Source organism: Pithys albifrons, chromosome 5 (assembly GCF_047495875.1).
Source record: "Pithys albifrons albifrons isolate INPA30051 chromosome 5, PitAlb_v1, whole genome shotgun sequence".
Taxonomy (NCBI): Eukaryota; Metazoa; Chordata; class Aves; order Passeriformes; family Thamnophilidae; genus Pithys; species Pithys albifrons.
The window spans coordinates 51,571,431-51,589,962 of NC_092462.1; the positions used below are offsets into that span (position 1 = coordinate 51,571,431).

Sequence of the window (18,532 nt, forward strand, 5' to 3'; positions counted from 1 at the left end):
TGAGCATCATCATGTCCTGTGTATAAGAGAGACAGGATATCACTCCTCTTCCTTACACTGTTCTACTATGCGATCTATGTTTTCTTCAGTGCGCTTAAGCATTTCCTTGCACTCTGCTGTTTTCCAGCACTTTAGTTAGTCATGGTCTGGTAGCAACTTCTACCCTTGAGATGCAAGACCTGTCCTTCCCATCTGTATTTCTTGTTCTCTTTTTGCCTCTTTTTCTCTTCCTCCCCCCCACCTTTTTCTTAGCTGTGTTTCCAAGAGCAGAAGAAAGCTGGCTGTGCGCATCCCAGACTCCGGCTGGGAGTGCATGGTGACGGCCAGCAAGCAGGCTCTTGGCCCTTGAGAGAACAGTCTGTTCTGCTCTGTGCGTGCCTTGTGCTACTGTTTGCATGTTCACTGTTCATTTGATTTGATTCTTTGATCAATGGATCACTTGAAACAGGGTCAAGAGGGGAGATGATGTCTAGTAAAAGATTAGTTTTGACATTTTTCTGTTTATGGTGATACACCAACCCAACTTAACACTCAACTCACAAACACTGTGCGGGTTGCAGAGACTCCTTAAGTCTTTGGCTCAGTCATTGATCAATGTGCCACTGTTCATCATAAGTCAATGGAGGACCATTATCAGGCAGATTAGTAAAACATAATAACTTTTGTTGCAGTATTTCTAGGACCTTATTCTTAACAATATTTTGAACATTGAAATGATGACAGCAGGGCACTGGCTAAAGATAATCTGACAGGCAAATACTTAAGCTTTATCTAAGAAGATTATTTTTTAAGAAATTTGTTCAGTGATAAAAATATTGGTAAACATTGCATGAAGCAGCTCACTTGTGACAAAGGAGAAGAATAAATTTCAGTCTTGTTCTGTATTGTGGCAGTGTATTTATTGGTGAAAAATGTAAATCCTTGTTTTAATTTGCTGAAGCATAAAGTAAGATCTAATCTGTGAAATCCCTAGACACTGTGCAGTTCCATAAGTTCTAAAGGTCAGGCAGTGGGAGGAAATCATCCTGCCCTATTACTTTACCTTTTTATGTGACTTTCAAATTATCAGACTTTTAATTGATTCAGAAAAATTACAAGGCAGCAGTCCCATCTACATAGGCTGTTTCATGTAAAATGTGTTCTTTGGTAGCATTATATATGATCAGATGTGATCTTGCTTGCCTTAGACCTGATTGGTGTTAGACAAGATGTAGAAAGTTATGTATAAATTATGTGTTTGTCTAAGAAGTAAACTTATAAAGTTCCTTTGACATTTGTGGTAGTTGTGTTTTTAAGTCTCTTATGGCTAAAATTGAAATTGTCCACGGGATGTTTGTTAACTGTCACCTAAGCTGACGGCTTTTGCACAGTGTGCTTGAGGTAATCTATTTTCTAAAGAATTGGCAGTTGGTTTAGACTGACTGATGGGCCCAGATTGAGAAATTGGCAAACATAAAAAATTGTAAAATTTAATTTAATTTCTGTTTTTTAAAAAATTTAGAAGTTGTTCTCTGTGAGTGATTTAGGAAAGAAAGGGTATTATTACTTGATCTGCTTGCTTTTCAATGAACCGGAATGATGTTTGTAAGTGTGCAGCTTTGACATCACATCAAAGAGGAGGGAATGCTTACAACTGTGCCTGCATTTAGGTAACATTGTAAAGTGCTCCTTTTCACTCTTGTTTATGCATATGTTCTTTTAAACCGCACGTATTTAATCTCTTGTACATCTCCACAGCAGTCGGTTCTGTCATATATCAAATACATAAAGATGCAGCACAACTAGCCTGGAATGATCTGTCATTGAGTAGCTCAAATTACAGCTTTTTATTCCTGGATAAGCCCCAGATACGTTTTTATGTGCAACATAAGCAGTCACTGATATCTGGGAATTAGGAACAACACAGAGAGTGTTTCATGTTGTGGCAGATAGGAGCGATTTATTAATTGGCCTCTAATTAGGTGCCAGGTATCAAACAACAGTGATTACTACAGTCTTTAAATTGAGGTGTTCATGGAGTACTTGTGCAGATTAGTGGAAGCCAGAAATAGACAGTACAGGAATAAATCACAATTTTAAAAATACATAATTTTTAATAGTCTAAAAAACTGGTCCCTGAATAAACAGTATTTTTTCATAATGTGAGCTGTGCCCCTTGCTAAAAAAAAATCAGAAACTTGTTTACAACTAGACAAAAGAACGGTATTATTTAACGGAGGAGTATGTGTACTCTGCCCTAGGATGTCTGTTTCATCCTTAAGCTTGAACTTTGTGAGCTGTAGAAATAGTGAGCCATCTCTGGAACAACACTTTTTAAAAAGTTGATTGAATTACAGTAGGATATTTTGTCCTCCTTCCCCCTCCCCGAAATTAAATAAACTGTTGTGAGATAATCTTCTCCTCCTATTCCATGACCCTCTACTTTCCTTCTCATTAAAAAAAAAACCCCACACACAACAAAACAAACAAACAAAAAACCCAAAACACACAAAAAAACCCCCAACAAAAAACAGGCAGGAGAAGGAGGGAGAAAACACTGGCAAATAGCAGAGACAATGCAGAAATGCAGGTGTTGAGTAAACAACTGACCAGCCAGTCAGGCTTAACAGCAGCAGTACTACCCTAAGGTAAAAAAGAAGCAGAATCTGTCTGCAGTCTGCTTAAAATTTCTCAAATTTCCTGCTACCTAGTGATGAGCACTTGAGAGTTCTTTCCCTCCTCCTCAGAGGCAGAGGTGAAATACTAAAATGAAATTATGGTAAGGATGATATCTGGAGTCCCAGGCATTTGCAAAGGGCACCTGTGCGGTCCCAGAACAGAATCAGACATGAAAAATCTGCCCTAAAACTGTCTTGTATAAGGTCAAGCTTTCTGCTTTCTCTCAGATTTGTGGTCCTGATGATCTCTCTGTATTTTTTTCTGCCTCTGCTTTTCCTTATCAAATAAGCTAAGCTTTTGTCTGTTCTCTTACCCACTTAGGCTGTGGTGATTTTGCTCCTGTAAAACAATTATGTAAAGTGCCACATCCCTTTACCAGAAGTCCTAGCAAAATAGTGTATATAATGAATGTGTTTCATGACTGTTTCTTTTTCTATTCCAGTCGATTCTGGGGTGGACGCATTGGCAGTGTTTATGGCAAGCAGCAGCACGACGGACGTTGTGAACCGCAACAGCCCCGCCACGCCGCCCAACACCCTGAACCTGCGCTCCTCGCACAACGAGCTTCTGAATGCCGAAATCAGGCACACCGAGACCAAGAACAGCACTCCTCCGAAATGCAGGAAAAAATATGCGCTGACTAACATTCAGACAGCCATGGGTCTTTCCGATCCAGCAGCTCAGCCCCTTTTGGGGAACAGCTCTGCCAATATAAAGCTGGTGAAGAATGGAGAAAACCAGCTCAGGAAAGCTGCTGAGCAGGGACAGCAGGATCCCAACAAAAACCTCAGTACCACTGCAGGCCTAAGTGTAACTTCTGAGAAGTTTGAAGGCAAAGAGCCAATCCCACAGGATTCCTCTGGCTGTGAAATATTACCCTCGCAGCCAAGGAGGACCAAGAGCTTCCTGAATTACTATGCGGATCTAGAGACATCAACTAGAGAGCTTGAGCAGGGCTTTGTTGCGATGGAAGACAAGTCTGCACAAAGCAACAGCCAGGCTTCTACCATTATTGTCAATGGGGACCTCCTGCCTCGGAAACAAAACAAACTGCCAAGTCCAGAGGATGGCCAGGTTGCCACAGTGTCATCAAGCCCTGAGACTAAGAAAGACCACCCAAAAACTGGGGCCAAAACAGATTGTGCCCTCCACAGGATTCAAAACCTGGCCCCAAGTGATGAGGACTCCAGCTGGACTACCTTGTCCCAGGACAGCGCCTCGCCGAGCTCGCCTGATGAAACAGGTACACAAGCAAAGCTCTTTATGGCCACTGTTTAAAAAAGCATTGATTAACTTTTCTCAGCTGGTGGCTGCAAGATGAGAGATGGCTTAGCAATATCAGTGAGAAAGTGAATTGCATCAAAATACCAGTGCTGGCCTTGCACACAGTTACTTGTCTGCTTGGGATTGCTTGGCAGCCTCTTGTACTGTTGGAGCAGGTTTAAGAAAGGCCCCAGCAAATGCTTTAGACAGGGTCCTAGAAATATAATAACTGCACCTCTTGCAAGTTTATAAATAATTACTCTTGACTAATGATTCTCTGGAGATGCTAAACTACTGATAGCTGCCTACACCCAACAAACAAACTTTTCTGAGCAGTGATTTTTAGGTTTAGCAAAGATTTTTACTTATCTAATGCACAGCTTTGTGAGTGTGCCCATTCCACTCCAGTCATTTGCAGGTGATTTTTTTTTTTAAAGAAAGTCTTTCCAAAGCTTGAGCCATTTAATTTCTGTGTTTTGTTTTCCTTTTGCAGCAGTTCTATACAGTAACTCAAAAGGTGAAACCATGGCATTTCATATTTTGGAAGCCTGGGCTTATTTGATCAGTAATGATGACTACTGCATTGGCTCTACTGTGCTTTGCAGCACATCTGTACTATTTTTAGAACTCAAGATCTCATTTACTCTAGTTAATGGACTTTGTCAAGTTTTTTTTTAATATTCAAGCCAGTATATAAAGGTACAACTTTGTCAAAAAGACAGGAGGCAATCCAATTCTCAAAAGAGCCATTGGGCTAAAGAAGCTCATCACATATGTTTTTTATTTTAAATGATTTGAGAGATTATATGGTGTTTGTAGGCCACCATGGCCAAAATTCACATGTGCATTCCATGTCAGTCATGCATGATTAATACAATAAGGATTTTTATTTTAATGTGTAGAATATTTTATAAAACAAAATCAGAAATTCCCACTATATGACATATTATGGACCTTCTGATCCTCTTTTTGATATGTAACAGACCTTTTCTGTTAGGACAGAAAATTTTTATGAAGTCACCTCTTCATGTGCAAAATGAAAAAACATTAAACTAGAGTAATTACAAATAATCTAATTAAGTAAGGGTATGGCCTCAGATTCTAAGAACTCGCAGGTTCTTTTTTTAAACAATGTATTTTAAAATTTATTTGCCACTGCATGGTGTAGGAACTCATTCAGCACTCAGGAAGGGAAATTTTTTGAGCTGTTTAGAGATGTTGGCAAGTTTGCTAAATCAAGAAACAAAGTGTTACCTGAGATGAGGTTTGTTTGTTTGCACTATGAAAATCAGGGAGAACTTTCCCCTGCTAAGTATGGGGATTTCCTTGTCTTGAAAAAAAAAATTTAAAAATGTCAATTAACAAAGCCTTCAGAGCTCACCACTCTTCTAAATCAGTAATAGTAAAGGGCTGAAAAAAATTCTCCTCTGCATTTACCGCATTAGCAACAAATGTATTATAAATGGACAGTTATAGAAAAGCAGATGTCTGGATATCTGAGTTCAGTCTCTATAAAAAAGCAGAGTTAAAAAGAAATGACAAGCCCTAGAAAACCTCAAAATTGCCTTTCAGTATCAAAGTGATAGAGGTGTTTCTTTCTCATCTCCACGGTCACTATCAGAGAGCACAGGTTAGGACACAGGACCTGCCATAGTGGATTGGAGCATTGGTTTTAAAATCCTTGTGAGTATAAGGATTCATGTACTCTTAAAAAGATCCAGCTGTTGCAACTTGCAATTCACAGACATCTATCCCTTAGGCTATCTTGAATTTACCTCCACGCTGATAAAATTCTTTTCAACAGGGGTTTCCAGTTTTTTTTCCAAAATAGACTATCAATTGATACAACAGAAGAGAGCTGAGAAATCAAATGGGGAGCTGCTCTGGATGCCAGGATGGCTTTTGGACATGATATAACAGGCCAGTTTCCCAGGTTTCTCTGCAGCTCCTTCTGGGAGGCTGAAAAGGCAGTGGGGGTATGCAAAAAGCAACACTGATAGTGTAGAAAACAGCAACACTCGCAACTGGTGCAAGTATCTCTTTGCCCCCAAATGAGTAAGGTATTAGGGGGTAAATTTTCTAGTTTTTCTCAGAGGCTCTAGCCTTTTGTGTTTGAGTGCTGTCCCCGGGCAAGTTCATCTATCTCCAGGGGTGTTTGAAGGGTGATAAAGTAAGACGTGAAATAGAAGCTGGGTATATGAATTGAACTTTCCTTTTTGAGGCAGGGTCAAGAACAGTGATTTGCACTGTAATCATGTGTGCCTTTTCCACCTCCCTTTCAAGAATTGCTTGAGTTACTGTGGTGCTGATCAGCAAGCAACTGTTGCTCACTATGCCAGGTCAAAGCCAAAAGACCTGGTTACAACAGCAAGGGGTGGAATTAAAAGTGCTGAAGGAAACCAAGTGACACTGCTTCCTGAAACCCCTTGCTATCCTTCTGCCATGCTAAAGACAGAGTAATAGTTTCCTACAAGCAAAAGATTCATCCAATGCATTTATGTCAGTGGTGGTTGACTGAAAACACCAGAGATTCCTAAGAGTCCATATCTAGTCCCTCTGAGCCCATAGAGTAGATGTGAGAGCCCATGTTTAGGACCAGGCAGGAAATAAAATCCTTGAAAAGAAAGGATTGGTTGTATCTCAGCTGTCTTGTCTGATCTGGTTTTAAACATCCCTTCAGTGGAGGTGTTGCCCCAGCCTGCTCAGGCCATATGATACAGAGGGATGTGGCACTTTCCCCTGTGGCAGATCTTTCCAGTCTTTCAGTATAATCTTTAAGTCCTTGTTCTTCCTGTGTGCCAACATGGGTAAAGGGAAGCTTTCCCAAATGGGGAGTTGTGCAGTAATCCCTTGTGCTGCCTGTCCTGGAGGTCTGTGGTTTTGGGCATGGACAGGGCTCTTCGCTGTTACTGCATCTGGAGTAGGAAGAGAGTATCGTGTGGGATCTCCACAGCTCAGTGCTCTCCAACTCTTGCATTTATGCTCCAGCAATAAATGTTAGGGACCAAAGGGCGAAAGGCATCTAGGAGAAAAATCTGCAGTACAGTTTGTCACATGACTTCCGGGAAGGGAAAAAAAATCCCCCAGTCTTGAGAACAGTTAATCCATAAAATTAGAGTGTAGTCCAGCAGATACCTGGAGAATTACTAGTGTTCAATGTAAAGATTGTTTTTAGCACTTTAGTATACATAGAAATATGACAGAAATGCTGTTTCCCTGAGAGTTTTCCTGTTGAAAATAATAATATGCTTCTTTCAGAGCTTCTGAATTGTTTTTGTCTTCCTCTTCCCTCTGGTAACATGATGTTGTTTTATGAGTTATTTTTGTTATTTTGTTTTCAGGTGGTTTTTTTGGAGTTAGGTAACTCAAAAGCCCTGAAAAATTCACTCTTAGTTGATGGCACTGAGGATCCTCATGAACTTTCCTTAGAGCAGGATACTTTTACATGTGGTTTAATGAAACGGTTTTTTTGAAGGCCTTGACCCTCTCCCTCAGTGAGGAGACAAAAATAAGACAACTCAGTTTAAACATGCAAAACAACTGACTTATTTAAACAAATGTTAATATTGCTAAACAGATATGATAGAGTCCATTAAGAACAGGGGTACTGGACACCACAAGCACAGTACAGCAGAAGAATTGTGTTTTGAGGAAACTCTTCCTTTCATCTCCAAGGAAATTAGCTGTATCTGCATCTTGACAAGAACTGCATTGATTTTATCTTCCAGATAATTTTATGAGCACTTTCAGCTGTCTAACCTTTTTGATATTCAGTGCTTCTAAAAACGAGTCTGAGGTGATTGAAGATGCAGAAAAGACCCGTAGTCAGCAAAACAATGGGATGTCATGGAGATGCTTAGCACGTGCCAAACACAGATTTTCAGGCAGCTGTTGTAGAAACAGGCAGGCGTTTGTCACCAGAGCTGATTGACACACAGCGCTACAGGCAGCCGCCCCAAACAAGCAGGCTTACCTCCCTTGGCTTCAGGCACTGCATCTCCTATGGGTCCTGTTGTATGTATCCAGCTGAATCTGCTGTCATTTGGCGAATCCGGTGAATAACCAGACACCAGCTCCAAGTGTTTTTAAAACTGCAAATGGGCCAGAACTGTTTTTAAATCACAGGGAATGCTTCTTCCTCAACTTTCAAGATAATTCCCTTAGGCTTGTTTTCAAAGGAAACACATCTTGTGTTATTCCACTATCTACCTATTCTTCCCCTCTCTCTCTGTCTCTCTCTCTCTGTCGGATTCATTGGTTTGACCAAAGTTGTATGAATTGTGTGGTGCAAGCAGCAGCAAAGCACTTGTCCCAGAGTCGAAACCTGTGGGAGGATGAGGTGATGCTAGACCTGTTTTCTGTTTGTGGCTTGCAAACATCTGTAGAAAGCAGGCATATTTCTTAATCTTTGTACCCTCTGAAAAACAGTATCAGTGGAAAATTATTTCTCCATAGTAAAGTACAATCCTCTGTGTAATAATTAATTAGAAATGGGAATTCTTTAGGAAATAAAAGGAATTCTCTTTGCCTCAAAACCAAGAAGAAAACTGAAATTTGCTTTTGCTTCCTGTTTTGTATTAATTTGAACAAGCCCCCCTCCAGGGCAGGGAATAGCCCCATAATTAGGAAAGTCCCTGAGATGTCAGACACTCGGTGCTAGAGAGCCACAGGTTTTTCTTGCTCTAGGACATTCATCCTTCATAAGACGCTGGATTATTATATTAGTTATTGGGTTGGACCAACTGTGGGAGGGGAAGGGACAGGTTGAATTTCACAGAGATGGGGTGATGCCTTGTTCCCTACTCCAGCCCCTTGGGAATCTTCTTGGGCAACCCTGGAGCAGCTGTCACTCACTGGAGAGTGGGAGCACTGCCCCACACCACATGCCCTGGAGCTCCTACCCCAGCCCCAGCACACCAGAGCACTGCCCCTTACCCCACCGTGGAGCCCCAGAGTGGCCAGTGGACCAGAAGTCCCACATGGAGGGGTGGCACAGGGACCAGAGCAGTTAAAATCAAAGATGTAGTCTCTGTGGTTGGCCCCTACCATCTGGAACACATGGAACGTGGAATTGCGTGAGACTCTGGGTGGTAGCTATAATTCTCTCTTTTCCTCTCTCTTTCTTTACTACTTCTTCCTGTAATCTCATTTCTTGATATTTTGGGTAATTTAGAGCCGGATAGGTTGGATTTTGCTAAATTATATGAGTTAGCCTGTGCTAAGTCATTGCTTTGTGAAATGCTTTATTTTGGTTGCATGTTGCCCTTTAAAATTTTGCCAAGTTCCTTTGTTTTCTAGTTTTCCAGTAAAAGTGTATTTTTGACCTCCTGAGAAAATGTGTATAGCATCTTCTTCCTTGCACTCTCTCTCAAGGTATTAAAAGAACTGAAGGCCCTTTTTACATCTCTGGAAAGCAGATATTTTAGGTGCCTTGTATATTTTTTAAAAGTAAAACCCCTTTGTTGAGCTTATAACTCAGGGCTGGGGGTCTTCCACCCTCCTTGCTTACATCAGATCTGTGGGAGGGAGACTGTGCGGGGGCAGCAGCCTCCTGGCTCCCCAGCCTCTCAGCCTTTGGCTCACAAAATGCCTTGCTTCTCCCTGGTTGAAATCAAAGGGGTTTCAAAAACAGAAGTGTCCTCTTTTTCAGGGGTGCTGCTGCCATATGCTACTGCTGTATTCCAAATGTCTGTCTGCTGCTATCTCTGAGCAAATCCAGCAGAGCAGCTTAATAGCTGGGTACAAATAAATAAGTTCAATCCAGTGCAGAAATGACAGCCATGAGACTGGCCCTTGGGGATCAGGAGCGTTGCTCTTGTAAATAGAACCTGGAATCTGAAATAACAGTATGTCTGGGTAGAATAGCCCTCTAATACAATAAAAATTACAGCAGATCATGAACTAGTTGGAAAGATTTATACCAATTGTCAGTTCTGCCTCTGATTTTAACCAGCATCTTTGATGAAATTAAAATTGATGTCCTCTTAAAAGCACTATTTCTGCTTTGCAGTACCCAACTGATACAGATAAGTATGCTATTTGCTACAGAACATGTTTTCTATGGGGAAAAAGATTTATGATAGAAGAAATACATTCAATTACACTGTGGATTAATGCAAGTCCTGTAATACTAGAGAAAAAGCATACTATCACCTATACAATTTAAGGGTTCTAGGTAAACACCCAATTTTCAGATTTTTATGAATAAGGCTCTACTTCACACCTGCTGTGCATCCTAAAGGCCTGGCAAGTTTTAATATTGAGCTGTTACTGTTTTTAATCCTTCGTGTTACTGGTAACCATGCCTGAAGAACATTGCATGTTTTATATTCTCAGACTTGATCATTTGCTGACTGGTAGGAAATGTTGCTGTATATCCCCAGTGCTTGTGTAGATAACATTCTGTATGTGGAGTAACTAACTGCATGTTCATCTCTTGCTTAGAAACAATCCCTGTAAAGGAATTTTAGGAAAGAAAAAGCTTAAGAAATAAAGTTAAGAAATAAAACCTCAAAGGCAGCAGTGTTCCCGGTATCAGAGTCTGCTGGTAGAAGCCCATAAAATAAATTGAACTTGCTAGCAAATTGAACTTGAAAGATGATTCTCTTGAGTACACCGGCCACTATCAGTTGCACCGGGAGGCTGCTTGCTGTGTTCGGGCAGTCAGGTTGGTTTTATTATGTGACTCTCAGTAGAGCTACCTAAATTCATATCTTGGATGCTTGGATAAGTGTTCTGACTTGAAATCCAAAGATTATACAATAAGGAGTAGGGGTCAGCACCTTTTGAATTGGGATAATTAATTAAAATAAGTATGTAAAAGTGAATTAATATGCTTAAATTCATGAATGGAAGGATAAATGTTTTATTAGCATCCTCTCCCAAACACTGGTTGCAATTACCAGAATTCAGGACTGTAGAAAGTATTTTCCAAGATGTGTTGCATTATCACAGTTGCAGTTTCATACTTAAATGTTTAACAAAAATATAAAGAACAATTCCTCAGTTCACCAGAGCCATTGATTTTCCTCCCCAGAGAGGGCATGATCTAACTGCCCACCTGGTGTCCCTTAAGTGCCTGGTGGTGTCCAAGACAGGCAACAGACAGGAGGCAAGAACTAGAGAAGGAACGACAGGCTGAGCAGGATGCACATTAGGTAACACTCACAGATGAATTACCCAGCTGGATAGAGTCTGAAACATCTGCCCTGCAGTGCAGAAACTAAATTTGTTTGTTTCAGAAGTGATGAATAGCTTAATTATTCAGGTACTTAACCTGACAAACTTTTTGGAAACTTCTCATGCTTTTGTAGTTTAGTGATGTACACATGTGATTCTGGATCCTCTATGTGCTCTCTGAGGTTGAATACACCTTGCTGAAAAAACACTTCTATGCCCTAGGTTTGTCAGACACAGGACCAAGCAAAGAGGAAGGGAGAACAAATCATAGAAAAAAAACCCAGAGAAGGTAATGAGAAAAAGCCAGGATCTTGATTTCAGAGGGATGGCAAGGCAGGAGGTTGCACAGAAGAAAAGACATCATATGCTGTTACCAAACTAATCAACTCTCCTTAAAAACAAACAAACAAACAAAAAAACAAACAACAAAAAACGCCCCAACTCTCAATTCATAAAGCTGTTTAAGTAATAAAATATTATGACCAAAATCGATCCAGTAAACCTCTGCTTCAGCACTTCTTAATGCTGCATAGAACTCAGGCCAAACTTCAATCCACCTGATTGATGCTTTGAAATGGGTGTAGAAATCCCTGAGGAAGGGAAAAGCAGTGTTACCTTTGAAAGGAGTCTTTATGTGCAGGCCCCTGTTCATTAAGGCAAGCTGAGAATGAGGGTATATTTTTCTAGATGGGTTCTGTGTGCTCTGAAGCTCTTTGCAGCCTGTTTGGGTGCTTGTTTGTCATCTTCTGCACTCTTGTATCTCAGCTGCAGGAGCTGTAGTAGAGGAATGGTATTGTCACTCAGCAGAACGAGTCTCTAGTCTTTACAGTGGCCCCTGAACTTTTGGAAGATTTTGCAGCTGCTAGGGAAGCAGCGATTCACCTACGTGTGTACAAGCTGGGGGTGGCTGGTGCCATTTGGGCAGGTCCCTACTTTGAAGTGATTCCTGCCTCTTTGCAGAGTGGAAACACAAAGCCTGGGCTGTGCGGTTGTTCCTCTGAACACCTGCAGTGATACCAGTCAGGCCAAGCCACAGTGGTGAAATGGTCTCCCCGCTGTTCTCATCAGAGGACAAAGCTGTTGGGAGGATAGGTTGGAAGATGGAAGTGTGACTTGGAGGCTTGTTGAGAGGAGGGACCCAGTGGAGGGAGTAGCAAAAGGAGTGTAACTGCAGCTGTGAAAATAAATGAGCACTGGGCACGAACTGAGGGGGAGCTGGATGCAAGCAGAGGTGTTCGCAGTCAGTAGGTCAGGCAGGCAGAACTAATGCAATGACAGCAACAGTAAGTGGGATGGACTAAGATTGACAGTAAGTCAACAGAAGTGGGTATTGGGGATTTTTCTTGTTCTTGAGGCTGGGATGTTACTTCACATAAGTTCTGAAAACTTTAAGCACACAAAAACAGGGGAGCTCTGGGTGAAAGTTATTTAATACTGAAGTACTGCTGAGAGAAAGTCAGATCCTACTTCAGGCCATAGTGAAAGGAGATGTTTGTGTAGTGAGGGTTACAGACCTAAATCCTGCTCAAGTTCCTTCCCAGATATGTTTGCCCCTGAGTTAGTGGCTCCTTTAGACCCCAGTCACTCAGTGCACTTGTTCCTCATGTGCTGAATTCTCACACAAGTCAGCTTTAGCTAATTGAAATTGAAATCAGCTTTAATTAATGACTTAGGATTGGCTGAATTGGGGTTGTGGGTCCCTTGAGTCACAAGTGTGCTTTTGCAAGCTTTGGTATTGTATATAGAGGAACCTATAGCATGTACCACCAAACATGGAATAGATGGTGCTGCAGGCAGCCTTGGGTTGTTCATTGCTGCTGCATCAAGAGAAGATGAGTACATTCAGAGTAGTACTGAGCATGTCCATGAGCCAGGAAAGGTCTTGTATGATAGGACTTGGCGTGCTGCAGAGACCTTGCTCTGAACTCAGTCCTTGCTTGAAAGAGGATGTATGGCCCCTGCCTTAAGGGACATGAAGCCCTTTTTAAGCAATCCCAGGAAAGCACATACATTTGCCATTAAGGCTCAATTGCTTCATTTTGAGACATATGGAGCCCCTGGCTACTCAGCATTAGGTCATAAATGTCCAATATCTGGATGTCGCAGAGCTCAAGATAATGATATTAAGTTGATTTCTTGTAGTGTCTGAGATCTGGATTTCTAAAGCCTAGCAGTGTGTGTCCTTCCATTGCACATCACATTTATCCATGACTCTTAAGTGATGAGGGATCGTTGGGGAGGGGGGGGGGGGGGGGCAACCCCAAATCTGTAGCATGTATTTTTGCTCTCTGGTCGTAGTGCCTCTGGGGCATTTTAATCCATTTTTATGTGGTGTTGTGTTGCAGGGATTGTTTTTAACTGTTACTTGTTATGTTAATTATTTTATATGTGCATCCCTTGATAGGCTGGACTAATTATTACCTAGTATGATTTTTAAGCAAAGCCTTGAAGTAATATTGCTGAAAACTATTCATGAAACTGTTTCTTAATGAAATGTTCTAAGCAGTGACAGATTTTAACTAAATGCATTTTCCTTATTGTTTTGGGTTTAATTGCTTTTGAATTGCAGTTCTGCAGGACTCAATTTATATATCAAATACTGCATCAGTTACTGACTCAGAGATTGTTGCAGGGCACTGAGGGACAGGGAAAGCACTGTCATAAAACACAAGTAGGAGCTTTAACTCTGTAGAGCACATTCCTTGTTTGCACATAACTGGTAAGATTCTTTAAGGTTATGGCTTCTTTTACTTTTTGAAAGTGGATTTTGGACACTTCTCTGAACCTGAGAAGTTTTAAGTAATGAACAAAGGAGCCTATCTCTCCTCCCCTACTCAAAATGAAAGCCAAAAAGCACAGTTCAGATTGGCCAAATTAATTTTTAAATTAGAATACATTCTCATTCAGACTATAATTTAATTTTCCTTTACTCTGCAAGAAAGAGACAGTCAAGTTACTCTGGTCATTTTTGGCTGACATGATTCTTGGCTTTGCTTAAATTATTGATTATGGCAAGGGGAGGGGCTTTGCAACGAGAACAACTAATAGAAGCCTTTCACTAAATCAATTTCTACCATTCCTGCAATGCACCTTCAGGGAGTGAGAGGTTTGCAGTCTTAAGAAGAATTTTGTCTTCAAGGAGTGGATCTTTGCTTTGCATTTTTCTAAGCTTTTACTTACAGGCAGCTGAGGAGAAAAAAAACAACACAAATCTATTTCGAGGGGTTGATTTGCAGGATGAGGGGCTATTCTGGTCTGAAGTTGAACTGATTAAATCTTGAAGTGATTGATATCTAAAGGCTTGGGGGCTGAAAGTACTGTTTCAAAAGGATGTCTCCTGAACAGAGTCAGTCAGAAAATACATCAATGTCTTGCAAGCTAGAATCAATTCAGTAGGGAATGCACTGTATGCACATGCTACTATAATTCCTGTATAGCCATCTCTCTTATTTTTTCCTGGCTTACTAGAGGATGCAGTCATCTCTGTGGTCAACATGTGGTGTTTCCTCTGTTACGTCTGCTGGCAGTTGAATGGGGAGGGCTTTTCTTTCCTCCCATCTGAAGCACCATTTCTGGTTAGACTGATTAAGTATAGCAGTGTATTTTCCCATATTTGAGTTGGAGATGCTGCACAGAAGGAGAATATGAAGCTGTTGGGACATGTATATAGCAAACTTAAAGGATGCTGGTAGCAGATCAATTTATGTTGAACTATATGGGAGCATCTATTAACTGTAAGTAGCACTTCTATTTTACTTTTTCATAGCACTGGTTGACAGAGTCACTTAGCTCTGGATATTGAATGCAATTATTTTATCTGTTAATAAAAATTCTCAGTGGAAGATCAGCTGGTATTTGACAGCTTTGGTTGCAGTATGCACACAGTGTGCAGTTAATACTGTAAAGGTATCTTTTTGAATGCTTTTTATTTCAGTAGTGAACTAACAAGTGATGTTTTAGACTTGTTATCCATAGAGCTCACCAACAGCATCAAAATTAGCATATGATCATTAATAGAAGATAGATGTTCTATTTGGTTTTTTTATTTCATGTCATAGATGAATTCTGTCTTTCATAACAATACTTCAGATTTTTGTACTTCAAATATACCCAGAGTACTTCTTTATGGGAAACTCCTCTTTCATAAGATTATCTAGTCTTACAGTTACTTCACAGGGAAAATGCAACTTCTTAAAGGAAGCTGCCCTGGGAGTAGGGTGAACATGGAAGCTGTGACATGCTTGGCTGCTGGCTGGGGTTAAACCAAAACACCCCATTCTGTGTTCCCCCCAGTGGCTTCTGTCCACATCCACTTTGTTTTTAGTTTCAAGAAGCTGGTCTGGTAAATAGTGGTGCATCCTCTAGAGCATTCCCCAGGGAAAAGCAATTTTTTGGGGTGGATAAGTGTCTCTTACTTGAGAGAGATTATTGTTAATCTGGGACAAGCTTCAGCAATCCAACATAAAACCAATTGGGTAGTGACTCCTCTTAGTTATGGTTTTCCAGGAATGATGCAGAGGGGTGGATTGTCTCTCTGCCAGAAGCAGGTAGAGATGGTATCTACATGTTCCACCAACATTTCAGGTTTACTACTTCCAAATTTTACTAACATCAGTGCAGCAACTATTTGACACTATTTAAAAAAAAAAAAAGGACAGACAAAATCTACTAATTTAAAAGTTTTATTCCCTGCAGACCACACTTGAAATAGTCTAGTAATAGTAATTACTGGTTGTATTTTATGTATTCAAATGTAGAACTGAAGCTTTATAGTGGATGAGGGAGTATATCTAAAATTTTGACTGTAGTTGCCTCTTGTTTTCATCTGCAAACCGTCCCATCTGCAGACAGGGCAGATGGACAGATGAAGTATTGGAAGTAGATGAGAGGGAAGGGAGTTGTTCCTTGATGATTAACACATGTAATTTTACATCCTCATTTAATTGCATGGGAATATTTAAAGATACCAGGCATTTATAAGGGCTATAGCGGAGATGAATAATTGCTTCAGTTTAAACCGATAAACCAATTAAAAATGAAATTAAAACAAAGTTATAAATTTTTCTTTAAACAAAGATGGGAGTCTAAAAAGAATATGTATTCAAAAGCAAGATGTAAATTTTAGGTCACTGTTCATCTTTTAGGGTTAAGCTTTCATTTTAATTTTTTTCACTTTTTTTTTGTTTGTTGTGTTTTGGTTTGGGGTTTTTTGGTGGGGTTTTTTGTTTGGGTTTTTTGTTATTGAGAGGGAGACATTCTCTGTGTTGTAATGAAAGATTTTTTGGGTGGTTTGTTTTTGGTTTTTTTTCTAATGGACAAGCTGCCATTTTCTCATGATTCCAGGAGTTGGGGTTTTAAAAAGTATCACATATCACAAGACATAAAATTGGAAAAATTTCTGTCAAAAATGCTGAAAACAAGTGTAAATTCTCAAGAGTTGTATTTAATTTCTTTCATGTTTTAAAAGTAAACTTTTTGAAAGGAATGAGCCTTGCAGCTTGAATTCCGCAGTGATGAACAAATCAACTACCTCAGGTGACAATATGCTAAAGATCTTCTGCTGGGATGTGCTTTGGGATTTTATGACTTGCTGATGGGTAAGGTGGTGGTCAAAGTTTAGAAGAGAGAGAAAACTCTCTTTGTTTTCTCCTGGTCACATTACCACAAAAGGGTCAGTTTAAAGGCCGCCAGATCAGGTTATTTTGGCATGGTTACTTTTACTTTGGATTATAATTTCACAGATGCTGTGTCAGGATTATGTGTTTTGGTGGCCACAGTCTTCTTATCTGGCCTAATTCTGTTTTCAGAAGGTGATAGGATTAACTGAGAATTTGTTAGTGCATAAACTGAATTTGTGTGTAGCATCTCACATACCGGATGTTGCTGTCATCTCTGCTGTTTCTGGCATTTTCTGGAATGCAAATAAATATGAGGAAAGCAAGACTGTAAACATTTACTGCCACAGGAGCTTTTTTGAACTGTAAGAATTGTCATGAGTGAAAGTTCGTAGTCTAAGTGGTGTTAATTACCCCTCCACAGCAATTGTCTCTGCAGCAATCACTAGATGAGATCTGCTGTTAGTTACTGCTCTTTGCAGTAGTTTGAATATGTTCCCCTTTCCTTATTCATAAGGATATTAAGACCAACTGTTGTATTTGTCTAGAAATATGTTTATATCTGTTAAATGGCTCTGTACAATTTGGTATAAAAGTAGTAAGGTCTTCCTTTTGGATACATCTTAATATAAAATTGAAGGTGAGAAATGTTTAAAGTTAATATTCAGTCCTGTAACTCTTGCTCTTCTGTTGTCATATAAGGTTATTCTGTATCTCAGGGTAGGAAACTGTATACCCTTGTATTTATGAGAACAAATATATTGTGTATTTTCCTTCTAGGAATGGAGATAGATAGATAGATAGATAGATAGATAGATAGATAGATAGATAGATAGATAGATAGTGAGATAGATAGATAGTGAGATAGATAGATGCGTGTGTGTGTATATATATAAAAATCTTAGAGGAAGTTTGGATATATTGATTTGAGAGTTCTCATATCAGATGTGGCTTTTTAATCTGACTAAGTATAAATGCTGTGGTAACTTTTAACAAAGGCTTTCAATAATGTTGTTAATCCCACTGTTTTCAATGCAAAGTAATAAACTAATTGGAAACCAGAGCTTTTACAAAACTTACAGAGGTTACAGTTCCATGTTATACATCACCACATGGCCATACCCATCAGAATTTAGGCTCATGTAGTTCTTTATGGTTGCCTCTGACAGTGATCAGTAGCAGAAACTTACAGGTTCACTAAAAACAAAAAATAGGGCCACCATAAAGTGGTCCTCCCCCTATTGTATCTTTTTTCGTTTTCAGTAGTTGATAGGTTTAGGACTTTCAGACTTGGTATGTCATTCTTGTTGTTTTCTTTAATTGCCCTTGACAGATTTTTCGAACATGAATTCTTTTAATCGTTTTTTTGTCTCACTTGTATTTCTGGCATCCGCAACATCCTGTGACTATGAACTGCATAATTTAATTATGTGTTACATGAAAAAGTATTTCCCTTTGTTATAAAATTGCTCTACAATAATTTCATTAGATTCCTATTGAATTTCTGTTTTAGGAAGCAGTAAATAACAGTGAATGATAATTTCCTTTCCATCCTTGCCTTCTTCCCATCATTCATGATTTTACAGGTTTCTGTGACATCCTTCCCTCCTCCCTGTCATTTCTTCTCCAAGCTTGAGAGTCCTACTATACTCCGTGTCTCTTCCTGCAGAAGCATTTTTATCTGTCTTTGTCTTTTCTAATTCTGCTACCTCCATTTTTATAGTAGGTCACGTGGATGTGCATGCACTAGTCCCATGGTAGTTCAATTCTATATAAAAACGGTCGGCACAAGGATTTTTGTCTTGATCTTCGTTCCT

General features: G+C 39.9%; 1 protein-coding gene across 9 annotated transcripts in view; it reads left to right on the plus strand.

Moving 5' to 3' along the window:
* The window catches only part of APBB2 (amyloid beta precursor protein binding family B member 2), a 187,099-nt gene that overhangs the window by 81,450 nt on the left and 87,117 nt on the right, over positions 1 to 18,532 (plus strand). For all 9 annotated transcript variants that reach the window (XM_071556576.1, XM_071556575.1, XM_071556582.1 and 6 more), the window contains one exon: positions 3,101 to 3,901. In XM_071556576.1, coding sequence (XP_071412677.1) covers positions 3,101 to 3,901 — 801 coding nt within the window. The remainder of the gene's footprint in view (positions 1 to 3,100; positions 3,902 to 18,532) is intronic.